The sequence below is a fragment of the Seriola aureovittata genome, chromosome 3 (genome assembly GCF_021018895.1).
Source record: "Seriola aureovittata isolate HTS-2021-v1 ecotype China chromosome 3, ASM2101889v1, whole genome shotgun sequence".
NCBI classification, from domain to species: domain Eukaryota; kingdom Metazoa; phylum Chordata; class Actinopteri; order Carangiformes; family Carangidae; genus Seriola; species Seriola aureovittata.
The window spans coordinates 29,339,635-29,353,598 of NC_079366.1; the positions used below are offsets into that span (position 1 = coordinate 29,339,635).

Genomic DNA, 13,964 nt, shown 5'->3' on the forward strand with positions numbered 1-13,964 from the left:
TCTAACAGAAGTTTGATGGTAATTGACAATACAGTGGCCTTACTGATATGTTAATCCATTTTTTTTACTCCTATAGAATATCATTGTTTACACAGTGTGTTGTATTCAGGCTGAATAAAGGGATTAGTGACAATCATAAACTCCATAAGACAACAGTCATCTAGAGTCATAAATCATCTACAGCAGGTTCTCATGTCTCCACTAGATGGCTTGTGCTGCCTTCAGGTGTTTCTCAAACTCCCTGCAAATTATAAACATTTCTGATCCAAATTTCTTAACTTTGTAATGTATGCCAGTTTATTTGTCATCCTAACAGTTAATCAAACCCAAATTCAAAATGGATTGTATTTATTTATTAATCTGCAAATAAGAAATACAATTATTCTAAAAACAAAAAAAAAAAAAAATATATATACTGTATGTACGGAAAGACATTCACATACAGTGGCTTCCGGTAGTATCACTTCCTGCACAATTTATTGTGTTGTAAATGGAATTTCAAATGGATAAAACTGATATTTTGCCCTTCAGTATTAACTCAATAATCCATAATGGCAAATGTTTTACAACATTTTTGCAAATAAATCAAAAACTGTGCAGCACCACGATACTGAATGGCGCCATTTTGTTCTAGCAAGCAAGTTAGATAGATAGCTAACTGTATGATAGCGGTGTCAAAAAGTTCTCCCAATTCCAAACTTACACTTTGACGGGTGGTTCACGTGAGTATTCATTTTTCCTACAGCACCGGAACGCAGCAGTCGTCCACCTCCGGATAAAATTACGTATCTGATGACGTGGTGTACGAGCCGAACCGGAAAGCTGTCGGATTTCTTCGGTCATTTCCTCTTCTTCGGCTCGCCGTCGTGTTTTTAAAAAAAAATCCTCTCCGTGAAGTCCAAGGACCTATTATCTCTCCCGTCGAAGCAACAACACATTTCACCGGCGGAGTTTAACCGTAACGGCGGAGGAGAGGCTCCGTCAGGTAACTTTATATCACAGCGTGCTAGCATAGTGATGCTCTCTAACGGTCATAAACGTATCATTAGCCGGTGACAGTTGCTACACTGGTAGACGCGTCAGCGGTTAAGCTAACGGGGATCATATACAACATCAATTCTCTGTATGTGTTTGTTCCGTCCAGCTCTTCTGTTTTTATGCAACCGCTTTAGCTTATGTAATTGTATCGAGATAAGCTAGTTGACCTCTTTATAACGGCTTGTATGGAAAACATACACTATTTGTAGAGGGATGTCATAGAAATATCACAGGATAATATGAAAATATCGTGGTGGTAGACCATAAGGAGATGGAGGAATACTAGAAAGTACAGTATTGATAGGGCAGTATGTTCAATTATTGATGCTACTGGGATATTGCAACAGTAAGTTTGCATAAATCAACAAACAAATTGGGTGAATTAAAAAATATTAGATCTACAAAGGGCTATAGATTGCCAGACTCCCATAGTAATATCGCTTATATTAGACATTTTTTAAAATTAAAGTAAAATATGTTTGTGTTTATTTCACCCGCTTTAATTAAGATGTTATGGATGGTGAATGAAATGCAGTTATATAGTGCTCTTCTGATCTTATCGGCCACTCAAAGCACTTACATGCCACATTCACCAATTGACACGTAGAGTTATAAACACACTCTTACACTGATGGGACAGCCATCAGGAACCATGAGGGGTTCTGTATCTGGCCCAAGGATACTTTTACATTGGGGAACGAGCTGGGGATCAAACCACCGACCTTCTGATTCGTGGACTAACCGCTTTACCTCTTTAGCCAGTATGGCGCTGTTAAACAGTGTAGAGATTTTTCTCCTTCTTCTTCCCCTCAGGCAGAAGAAAAGGATCGTCATCAGACTGCAGGCGCCATGAGGTGACGACTGTGACTTGTCTTCTGCCGAGGTGGACTTATGGCAAGGTAATAAACTAATAATAAACTTGAAAAGCCCTGGTGTTTGACCCTTTATTATATCTGCTGTAGCTTTTTTTTTATATATAACAATATCTGATTAGAGTTAGCCACACTTCACTGTGTTTATCGTAGTTTCATGTCGTGTTGTCCTCCTCTGCAGGATCACTTTCTCCTGCCTGCCGGCCTCTTGGTACTGCAGCGTGTCCCTGCTGTCTCTGGGCTGCGCTCCCAGACAGAGGCTGCTGCTGCTGCTGCTGCTCCTCATCACCTCCACTCTCCTCTTCCTGGGGACCTACCAGAGGCAGCTGTGGGGCCCCCAGCGAAGGCCCGGGTCCCGAGTCAACAAGTGAGTGGACAGATATGGTGATTACTGGAGATGAGAGATTAAAGAAAGTAGTTGTAAAAGCGAAGACACATGTCATCTTTAGCCCCCATTTAGCTGACCTAGATACATGTTAAAGACCAAACTGTCATTTTACAGCACATATATCCACATGATGTTCACTGACACCCATGTTATTACATTCTCGTTTACATATTTCTGGTCCTATAAACAGTACATGTTCACCAAGAGTCATTCAGTGGCTGCTGTGCTGCCGTAATAAAATCCTTATTTTAAAATCATATCACCATCTAATAAAATCAACATAAATTTGGGTTAGTGACAACAGTTCCGCTGTGTATTTCTCTATAGTGACATTTAAATGAGCAATCACAGAGAACACGTTAATGTCACTGGCTCACAGCCAACGATCCTCACTGGCCTGGTTTACATTGTGATTTTGGAAGAGCTCTGTTCACCCTGAACACCGTGTACAGAGAGGCAGAGTGACAGAGGGTTTCGATCCACTTCACACATCTCGAAGTTTAAAAGAGTGTAAAAGTACAAGCGTCCTTTAATATAATTTTACAATTAGATTAGAGCTGCACAATTAATTGAAATATAATTGAAATGGCAACATGGGCAAGTGCAAAATCCACATCGCAGGAGCTGCATTGTTAGCATCAGAAGCGTTGTGGTGCTACGGAAACGCCTACAAATTATATTCTCCAAATGATTGTTTGGTACAAGCCCCGACAAAAATCACATCATAATCATTTCCACAAATTAAGAAATTGAAACTGTGACTCATATTGCAATATCTGCCAAAAATAATTGCAACATGATTTTTTTTCTGTATATCGTGCAGCCCTAAATTAGATGCCGTTTGGAGCTCTTTAGGTGCAGTACCTGTTTCCAGTTACCATCAACAAGGATCATTAATGGTCTCGAAGCTTTAGATCTCAGAGCTGCCTTTTCACTAAGCTAAACAACTTATTGTCTGTGGAGTCAGTTCAAGGAAGCAGCACTGACCACCACAGGATGGTGAGGTGACGTGTTGTAACACGCTGTGACTGTAAGTGTATTTCATAATCAGCTAACTGTCAGAGAGACGTTCAGAGTCAAGTTTATCACTCAAGAAACATTTATTATTAATAAAAACATTATATAACTCAGGCATGTTTCCATCTGTGTGTAACTCACAGTCACAGCTGGCCCCTCTGTAAACAGAGCCAGTTGATAATCATGTTTGTGAGCTGAGTTATCAGTTTTGTTTTTTAAACTCAAAGTGACTTGAACTCCGTTTGTGAGACTGACTGCAGCTGCTCTGCTCAGCAGCCAAGGACAGATATGAGCACAAAGATAATTTATACGAGTTAAACACACTCTGTCGTGTTGTTTCCAAATCCCCGGCAACAGGCTGAAACTTTGTTTTTGTAATTTAACACACTAGCTTAAAGTAAAGGGAGGAGGGTGCCGCGGATGATTCTCACCGTGTTACATGAAGACCGGAAGGTGTGCACTCACACCCTCAGCCTGTGGCGTCTCAAATGTTTTCCACCTGCTGTTTGCTCAAGGATTTGAGCCAAAGCATCAGGCGTAATGTCATGAGTGTGATATAAACCTGTGGCAGTGAGCTGCATATGATCACACTTGTTGTTCAGGAATAGTATCGATGTGATAGAGAATATGGTGTGAAAATATAACATCTATGAATAACAGAGTCAAATATAAAAACGCGTGATGCAGTGATGATTTTAGAAAAGAAAGTTGTTATTTAAGTATATTTGAATACATAGATCTCAGGGTTTATTAGTTGTGCTTTGTCCAAGTACAGTAAATAAACATTCATACATGAGCATGAATCTGTTCTTCAGCTTCAAAATGTTTGTTCTCCTGCAGGTACCTCTCCGTCGCTGAGTCTATGGAGGCCACCGACGTCCTCAACCCCGCTCTGAACTATGGGATTGTGGTGGACTGCGGCAGCAGCGGCTCTCGGGTCTTCGTGTACTACTGGCCTCCCCATAACGGGAACCCCCACACCCTGCTGGACATCCGACAGATGAGGGACCACGACCACAAACCTGTCGTCAAGAAGATCAAACCTGGTGAGGAAGTGAAGCTCAGTCATCATCCTGTCATGTGACCTGTGATCTTTATGAAACTAAACCGTGTGTTTGTGCTTCACAGCTGAAGCGTGTGTGTTCATCCCGTAGTCTTAAACACAAACCAGTGATCAAACAAAGCTTGGCTCTTGGTTTGCTGAGGTTTTAAATCTGTAAGATCATGCATGAGTGTTTCTGCTGTCGTCCACGGACAACTGTAGTTCCTTTGTGCAGAACAGACTCATTATTTCCAGTGAACGGCAGCAAAGAAGAAGAGTTTTTTGATCAAGAGTCAATCAAGACAAAAGCAGAAACTCTCTGTGGCTCTACTTATTTAGCGTCAGTGTTTTAATTGTTTAAGAGTTTTTATTTTAAAAAAAGATATGTTCAGTGCAAATGCTTCACAAATGGGAATGATGCAAAAATTCTACAGTGATTTGGTCATGTTGTGGGTCTTGAACTGTCCCTGTTGTCTTATTGTGTGACTTTACAATGGAGCCATTGAGCGACAGAGAGTTAGTCAGACTTCACTGAGTGTTGTCCAACATGTTGGTGCCAGCATGAGGATCATTGCTTATCATTGTGTGTCCGTTTGGCTCCGAGCCAACAAGCGAGAGTGTGTGAACGAGAGAAGAGAGAACACTCAAGATTTCAAACACGTTTTATTTTATGACTGTTTTTGCTTTTATGGGAAATTTGTCGTTTCATCTTGCAGATGAGATGTTCCTTGTTTTGATGATATTAGTTGAATTCATTAGTCACAGTCTGTTTTACATCAGTCACAGTAGACAGATTAGATTCGCTGTGTTTGTTCCAGGAGCAGCCGTTAAAGGCCACGTGGCGTTTTGAACCCCGGGACGTCACAGACGGGCTTCACGCTGTTGTCATGGCAGACATTATTCATTTACATTCACAGTTTGATTTCAGCTGGAGCCCAATTAATGAACTGAGCCGCTTGTCATTATCGGGAAATATTGACTTGTCTCAGATACTTCTATGACATCATGTATGATAAGTAACAAGGAAAAAATACTGTTTGAGATGATTTAGAAACAGAATCTCAACTGGATATTTTGACCATAAAATTCTTTAAATAATTCTTTAATAACCAGAATAATATCAGCTGATTCAATTCTTACCATCGAGTTTTTACTCTGAAATATCGACATCAGTACCGACCTGAACAATCCAGCAACTGTCACGATGTTTTGGATTTGGATTTTTTGACCTTTATTGACCCCCAAATCCATGACTCATGATGGACTTTTATTTTGAAAGCACTGACAGATAAAGCATCTTAATTTCTATGTTTGCGTTGTAATTAACCTTCTGCATGTGTCTGGTTGTATCTGTAGTTGTTTGTCTTGTGAAAACAAACGTGAATCTCGTTTGATTCGTTTGTGCTGACGTGTGTACGTACCTGTGGTCCTCACAGGTATCTCCACTCTGGCGAAGACGCCGACGCGGGCCAGTGACTACCTCCACCCTCTCCTCAGCTTCGCCGCCGCTCACGTCCCGAAGAGCAAACACAAGGAGACGCCGCTCTACATCCTCTGCACCGCCGGCATGAGGCTGCTGCCGGAGAGGTAGATAGAAAAGCATGTGATGGTGCAGCGTGCGTCAACTTTTATAAAAATAAAATCATGTTTTAATAGGAAATACCTTATAATATTTTTTAGTTTTCAGCCTGTGGACACGTCTTGATTGGTGCATTCAAGGAAACTCCAACATCCTAGTTTTAATGGTTCACTGCTGAAAAGTCTCCCTCCCTGTTATTTTGTGATACAGGAAGAAAAAATATTTACACGCAACATAACTACAAACTACACGCTTCATTTTTTTAGTCTTGGTCTCTCGGATTGATGGCAGAGCTGCTGTATCAGACTTCAGTTTTCTCCAGCTTTTTGTGGCTGTTTTTAATGTTTAAGCAGCAGTTTTAATTCTGCTCGGAGCTGCATGTGTCACATATGTTCTGTACTTCTCCATGTGTAGCCAACAGGCGGCCATCTTGGAGGACCTGGTCACTGATGTTCCCCTGGAGTTTGATTTCCTGTTCTCTAGTTCACATGCCGAGGTCATCTCAGGGAAACAGGAGGGTGAGAGGACGTTTTATTATTATTATTATTTCACTCTGGTGTTGTTGTTTCTCACTGATGGTTTCAGTGGTTAATGAACTATCACCTGCCTGTTTCCATCATGGCTGCTTAACCCTGAAGGAGTGTACGCATGGATCGGCATTAACTTTGTGTTGGGCCGCTTCGATCACGCTGACGAGGGTGAGTGTGGAGGATTACATTTGACCCAATAATCAAATCCCAATTTTGTTAAGTTGTTAAATCTGTTGTGTTTCTCAGAGGACGCCACGGTCGAGGTGACAACCGGGTCTCAGAACCAGCGGCCAATCAGCAGGCGGCGTACAGTGGGAATCATGGATATGGGCGGAGCTTCACTGCAGATTGCCTACGAGGTGCCCAGTGCCATCACCTTCAACTCACCGGAGGAGGTGAGACAGCTGTTACTGCAGGAGGAACTGTGTTAACTCCAGACTCTGGAGAGCTGTTATTGATTAAGGCTGCAAATAATGTTTATTTTTGATTGATCTGCTGATTATTTTTCTGGATTAATCGTTTAGTCTATAAAACTCTACATCAACAAACGCAGCATTCTCTCATCTGAGGGCTTGAAAGCATCAAATATTTGGCATCTTTTCTGACAAAAATGGCAAATCAACTATCAAAATAGCTGCTAATTAATTTCCTGTACATCATTGTCATCATGTTCATCATCGTCTGCAGCAGTGTAACGCGTCAGTGTGTGTTTCCAGGAGGAGGCAGGGAAGAGTGTTCTCGCAGAGTTTAATCTGGGCTGCGACGTCGAGCACACGCAACACGTGTACCGAGTCTACGTCACCACATTCCTCGGCTTCGGAGGAAACATGGCCAGGCAGCGTTACGAGGACCAGCTGGTCAACAAGACATTCGCCAAGAACAGGTTCACACATTCACACACATTCACACACATTCACACATTCACACACACACAATGTGTGTATGACGAGGCTCCAGATGATTGGTCGCCTCTCTTATGTTGTCTCATACCAGTAGTATTATTGGTGTTATTCAAAATTAAGACTACATTTCCCACAAACCCCAGGAAGTATTTACTTTTTCTTATCTGTGAAATTCGGCCAGGTGGTCCGTGATGTAAAATATAGTTTACAGGCCGGTCAGTCTGTTGTTTATGGTAATTATACTAAGATGAAGTCTGATTTAATTCTTTAATAATCCACGATAGAGACTCACTGTGACGTCTGAACATACATAACATGGGTACGATGCTCCTGTCGGTCCAGGTTTCTAACCGCACAGACGGGCCTGAGCGAGGAGAAACCATACCTGGACCCGTGTCTGCCCGTCGGTCTGTCTGAGTCGGTTGTCAGGGGCAACCACACCTTGCACCTGCGGGGTCAGGGTGACTGGGCTCGATGTCAGGAAGCTGTGCAGCCCTTCCTCGGCCTCCACAACGGCACCATGTCTCCAGGGGGCATTTATCAGGTACAAACTCGCTTCAACTGCTTCCTTGTCGTGTGAGCGAGCGCCAGTGTCATCGCTAAGCTCGTTAGCATCACTTTTATAATCATTAAATATTGTTTTAAATCCTCTTTCTCAGATAAAGAATCACATATTTTACCTTTGAAAACATGGGTAATTATTATTAGTAAAATATACTCATTAACAGCAAAACATGGCAGTTCACAGTGATGTTTATTTCTGGCAAATGTCCCTATTTATTTCAGAAATAAACAAAATTAAAATCACGCACTCTCTTTCAGTTGTTTCATTACATTTCTTGTGTTTTCTTTTTCAGGCTCCCATCAACTTCAGCAACAGCGAGTTCTACGGCTTCTCAGAGTTTTATTACTGTATGGAGGACGTGCTGAGGATCGGAGGGCAGTACGACAGTGACAAATATTCCCGAGCTGCTAAGGTGACCACAAACGCACCACTGTCACGTCATATAGAGCGACCGTGATTGCGCTGGTGTTGGTTTGTTTGTTTACCGGCGTTTGTGGCGGTTTGTTTACCAGGACTACTGCTCCACCAAGTGGTCGACACTGAAACAGCGTCTGGACGACCAGCTTTTCGCTCAGCAGGCCGACATCAGCAGACTCAAGTAGGTTCACCTCTCTTCATCCCGAGCTGGAAGTCTTCATCAGTGTGAGAACAGATCAGTCCTGGGCCTTTTTCCCTGATGCTGTTTAGACTCTTAGATTCAGTTATAAATAATTAGAAAACTGTGATTTAATTACAGGCAATAATGCAGAATTAGAACTGGTTCTTAATGGAAAGCCCTGCTGTGTAATACCTTATACCCAATAGGTTTTAATGGCATGTTACAGCTGCGTGTAGAAAGCTGCAGAGCCTCCACAGGGGGGAGCTGTTCAGTCATTGTCAACAGGAATGGGAAGCAGCAGCAGTTTCGACCTGCAGATGTGGACATGTCGGTATCATCACTACAGGCCTCTGTGTAAACACGTGATCCGGGTTTGTGTTCAGCAGTTAATAAAAATGGAAATCACAGAGTCACTCAAACCTCCAGTGGATGTCAAATATTCAAATAGAAATTCAGTTCAGCTAATGGCTGTAAACACCAGATATTTTGAGGATTTTTTTGTGAATGAATTTATGATTAATTTCACTTTCTACACACGAGCCGGGCTCCACATTAACCTGTGGATCTGACAGAGACGTGATCTTCAGGAAATGAACACCGAGGCTCGTGTGACATCTGAGCCTGAGTGTAAACGTCCTGGAGAAAGAGTCAGAGTCACAGCAACGTATGATGAGCAGGAGGCACACACACACACACATCCAGACATTTTTGTAAATGCTAGGTAACAATAATACTTTAGTACTCACGTTTGTAGATCACCACCAACGCATATTAATGATGTAGTTGTAATCTCCTTCACCACAGTCACCAGCTCCTTGTTCCTGGAGGACAGAGGAGACGACGCTCTGATCATGTGCTCCAGTTCACATTTTAGTTTAAGATATTAAATATAGAACGTCAAAAACACAACAGCACATTTAAAAAGGTTTCTGCTGGTAAAACTGAGTGTCTGCAGGTGAAAAACTGCAGGAGCTGTTACTTGTATTTTCTTGTGGATGGGGCTCGGTGGAGCGTCTCCGTCTGCAGGTGTGAACCGCTGCTTCTCGCCTGTAGGTGGAGCAGGTCGGACTAGATCGACACCGCTGGAGGTGGCAGCTTTGCAACACACTGATATTCACTGTGAATACCGGCTCATTTATCCCTCTTTGCTGCTGCTTGTCAACACAGGTATCAGTGCTTCAAGTCGGCCTGGATGTACGAGGTGCTGCACTCTGGCTTCCGTTTCCCCACCGACTACCCGAGTCTGAAAACAGCCCAGCTGGTTTATGACAAGGAGGTCCAGTGGACTCTGGGAGCCATCCTTTTCAAAACCCGCTTCCTGCCTCTCAGGTAACGCCCTCACTACAATACACACACACACACAGACACACACAGACACACAAACACACACACACACACACACACACACACACACACACACACAGACCAGGGCAGGATCTCCAATAACATGCAGGTCTTGTGACCAGGAAACAAATTACAATATGCAAATGAGCTCCGAGACACATGCAAAGTGTGACATCAAACTCCCAAATTAAACTTAGCAGTTAATATTTAATAAAGAAATGAAAGATAATAGAAAAATATTATTATAATAATAATATATTTTCTAATCAAAAGATTGAAATGGTTTCCCAATAAATAAATGGTCACTTTGTTGTAGGTTATGGTTCAAATGTTAAAGGTCCCATTAAACAAATAAATATATAAATAAATAAAGAATCTTAATTAGCTCTAATCAGCTGAACAGTTTGTGTTAATGTTCTCTTATTTCATTGGTTATCAAAAGTAAATTAAATGAGCCTAAATGGTAAAAGAGTTCGGAGAGACAGTAGTTTTGTTTTTGTTTTTCTCAGAGTCAGAAACGAAAGAAATCCCGAGGACAGAGCTTTTATGTGCTCAGGCCCTCAGTGTCAGGTTGCTGCAGGGCATCACAGAAAACGCTTCATTGATGGGACGAATGGATGATTTTGTGTTTTCATGTTGCTGCTGTCGCTGTGTGAAACATGTGTCAGCTCGTCTGTTCACGTCTTCCTCTGCCGCCCCCTCCCCTCCTCCTGTTCCTCCAGGGACCTGCAGCAGGAAACGTTGCGGCAGAGCCACCCCAGCTGGCTGCGCTCCTCCTTCGTCTACAACCACCACCTGTTCTCGCTCTGCATCCTGGTGGTGGTGCTGGCCATCCTGCTCTACATCCTGCGCCTGCGGAGGATCCACCAGCGGGAGCAGCGGCAGGCCGAGGCCCTGAACCTCCTCTGGGCCGAGGAGGGAGAGGCGCTCCTCCCCTGAGGCTCCAGACCCAAAAACCTGCAGGATGTTTTTTCACCACGTGACGTGTTTGACTTACTGTAACAGGAAGAAGTGAAGTGAAGTTTTTATTGCATGGAAAAAACATGACAGAGACAGTTTAATGAGCCTGGAAATCAAACTCTGTTCACTCTTTGATCATGCGGCTTTAAACTCGGAGCTCGTCTGAGACTGGAAAGATCCTCTCCGGGTTCACTTTCTTCTCTTCAAGACAATTTTTGGATGAAAAGAATCAGGTCCGCATCACAGATCAAATGCTGCTGGCTCCTTTTAAGGTCTGGTTTCCAGTTTCATGTCGGTCTGAACCTGGATTCAGTGTCATGGTAACGTCATTACTGCTGAGCAGGAAGGCAGCAAGGACTGAGGGTGAGTCAGCATCCGTCCAGGTAAAGTTACCTGAAGGTTCATAGGAGAGAAAAAAGCAAATCACCCACATGTGATTCAGATTTTCACAATACGTGATTTAAAACACAGCTGCAGTGTGAGGTCACGGCTAATGAAGCTTTAGTGTCATATGAGATTCTTCCTCATGTATGTGGCTCTGCTGACGTGACGCTTGATGCAGAGCTCACAAAGATACGCAGCTTTGAACAAATCAAAATTCATATCCAGGTAAATGCTAATACATGTGGAGGCCGCCGAGGTGGAGGGAGTTAAACTTCTGGAAGCAGCCGGCGGCGGCGGCGGTTTATGTGAAACACTTAGTATGAGACAGAGGTCAAGGACATGATGTATGGCACATGTGACTGTAAAGCAACTTCCATGCCTCGTTTACAGAGAGGCTTCTCTACCAGAGCCAAGTTCCATATGTCACAGCTTTCATAAAGGCTCTTTACAGATCAGACACTGGCTCCGGTGTCACATGAACGCAGCTTTACGCAACACGTGAAATATTAGAAGGCTCATGCTAGCATGTTAGCTTGTAATGGGTAACTCTTCGCATTCCACCATGCTAATGTTAGCATTCACATGACACCATCAGACCATCCACTCTGGCGCCACGCCGACGCTAAACTCAACAGTTTTACCCCACTAATGGAAAAAATGTCAGTGTAATGTGTATGTGTGTGTGTATATATATATATATATATATACACACACATCTGACTTCATCATCTGCGTCCAGACTCTGTCTTTAACAAACACACGTGACTCTGTCTGATCTTGGGGACAAGAAACAGATTTGGAAGCACAAAGGTGAAGAAGCTGCAACAGTTAAAACGTTCACACCCCCAAATACTGATTAAGCTTCGGTCTTCAGTGTGAGGTGATATCACAGCGTGTGTGCGGCACAACGTCTCCACCATCACAGATCGCGTTTCGTTTGCACCCGCTCTCCGGTTTCCTCGAAAGCCGTCCTGCGGGCCGATGATGTCAGCGGCACAGCTCTGGCCTCAGATTGTGCTTTGATACTTGAATGCCACTGTTGTCCTGCCAAGACCCCCGTCCAGCCCAGATTTTTATCAGAGCAAAGACAGAGCCAGGAGGCGTTTTAGCCGCAATAAGCTGAGAGATCTGCTCAGCGTTTTGGACGGAGGCGCTGAAAACAGGCGCAGACCCCGGAGGCCTGATTTAAACAGATCTAAACGCAGAAAACTCCACAAACAGGGACAGAGCTCGTCTGATCCCAGGGGCCAAGATGGACGCTGACACAAAAAAAATCTCAGCATGTGTTGAACATGTAATGTGGGTTTCAAAATGAACTCCTTTAAAGCCATTGTTAAGAAGAAAAGAGAAGCCTCACCCAGGGATAAAAAAAAAGGGTCCATTTTATTGCGTTGTTTCGTCTTCTGTATTTCAGAGCTGTAAATGAAGCTCGTGTTTGTTCAGTGAGTCTTGGCATCGTGTTTTGTGCTGACAGACTGATACAGCTGTGCAACAACTGTGACGATGCAAATCTGTGTCCGAGTAGCACCTGCTGAAACTTCCTGAGAAGTTAAATAATGTGTCGATCCCACAGTGGGAGTTTTTTTAAATTTTTTTAGACCATGATTCGTGGTTAATTTTGTTGCTTTTAGTCAGACGTGGGACGTGATTCATCACATGAAATGATGATGATGATGATGATTCTTGTTGTAAAAAGAAAAAGCTTTCTGTCTGTGTGAATGTTTTCAAATGTGATTCCACTTGAGCTAAATATGTTCTGTACACACTTCCTTTCTCTTCGCCCTGACACAGATGAGTTCTGACGCGACCTTGTCAAACTGTCAGCGCGAGTTTGTAACCTCCGTCTTCATCTGCGCTTCAGTCGCACTTTCTCCCACTCGCGACTCCCGAACCAGTAAACCTCCGACACAGCAGCCAAAAAGTCTGAAACCTGAGCTCTGACAGAGTCGGTTCTGCCCTTCACTCCTGATGTGTCTCATTTACCTCGCCATTGTCAAACTGAATCAGAAACTTAAGACCTCGTCCTGATTCATCCTGATGTGGACTGTAGGATTTCTGCTGCTCCTCTGTTTTCACTCCTGACAAGGGAACAATCGCTGAGTGTCGTCTGTCCAGCGCTGGGCGTCGTGCAATGTTGAACTGTGATTCACTGACGGGAACACTTGACTTTGATGTTTGTAATTAAGGTACCTTTTAACATCAATGTGAATAGAAACAATTCCAATCCAATAAAGGATCGTTTTTGTAAGAAATGTCGACTCCTGTGTTGTTTCCACTGCAGACAGGAAGGGCTGTGTTCGACGGCTGGTCTTGATGAAGTTTGTGTAAAAGGGCATTTACGCCTCCACGCCGCCTCACACACAAACCGTGGCCTTTACACCCAGTCGGCTGGTTCCCAACAGTCACGTCACCTCTGAGGAAACAAAGATCCACACGATCCCTTTAGTAGCTGCTCTGGAGCTTTCAGTTTTTGAAGTTCCTTCCAGTGTAAAGGTCTGTGTCCATGTGTAGTGTGATTATAGATCAGCTCTAGCTTCTATATTAATACTGTGAAAGTATCAAAGCCTCAGTCCACAGAGAAATGCACACAGCCTGTATTCAGAAACTGAGCCTTAAAATCAGCCGTCAGGACTTCTGGAACTTTGTGATGTCACAACAAAGCAGTCACCAAGCCCCGCCCACCTGGACCCACCATCCAAACCTTGCAGGATTTGGTTTCTCTGAGTGTTTTTACCTGAAATCTGC

At 43.3% G+C, this 13,964-nt stretch overlaps 1 protein-coding gene across 2 annotated transcripts; it reads left to right on the forward strand.

The window, feature by feature from the left end:
- Nucleotides 1–442: 442 nt before the first annotated feature.
- Nucleotides 443–13,471, forward strand: LOC130165610 (ectonucleoside triphosphate diphosphohydrolase 7-like). Of its 2 annotated transcripts, XM_056371024.1 has the most exons (14): nt 444–985; nt 1,852–1,937; nt 2,092–2,277; nt 4,156–4,361; nt 5,794–5,944; nt 6,351–6,454; nt 6,575–6,634; nt 6,713–6,861; nt 7,183–7,349; nt 7,711–7,912; nt 8,226–8,345; nt 8,446–8,531; nt 9,699–9,860; nt 10,598–13,471. In XM_056371024.1, the coding sequence occupies exons 2-14, from the start codon at nt 1,930–1,932 to the stop codon at nt 10,812–10,814; spliced, it is 1,818 nt and encodes a 605-aa protein (XP_056226999.1). In that variant the 5' UTR covers nt 444–985; nt 1,852–1,929; the 3' UTR covers nt 10,815–13,471. The 2 variants fall into 2 exon arrangements, with proteins under 2 accessions (XP_056227004.1, XP_056226999.1); XM_056371029.1 differs by lacking the exon at nt 6,575–6,634 and having other exon boundaries at nt 443–985.
- The last annotated feature ends 493 nt before the right edge of the window (nt 13,472–13,964 follow it).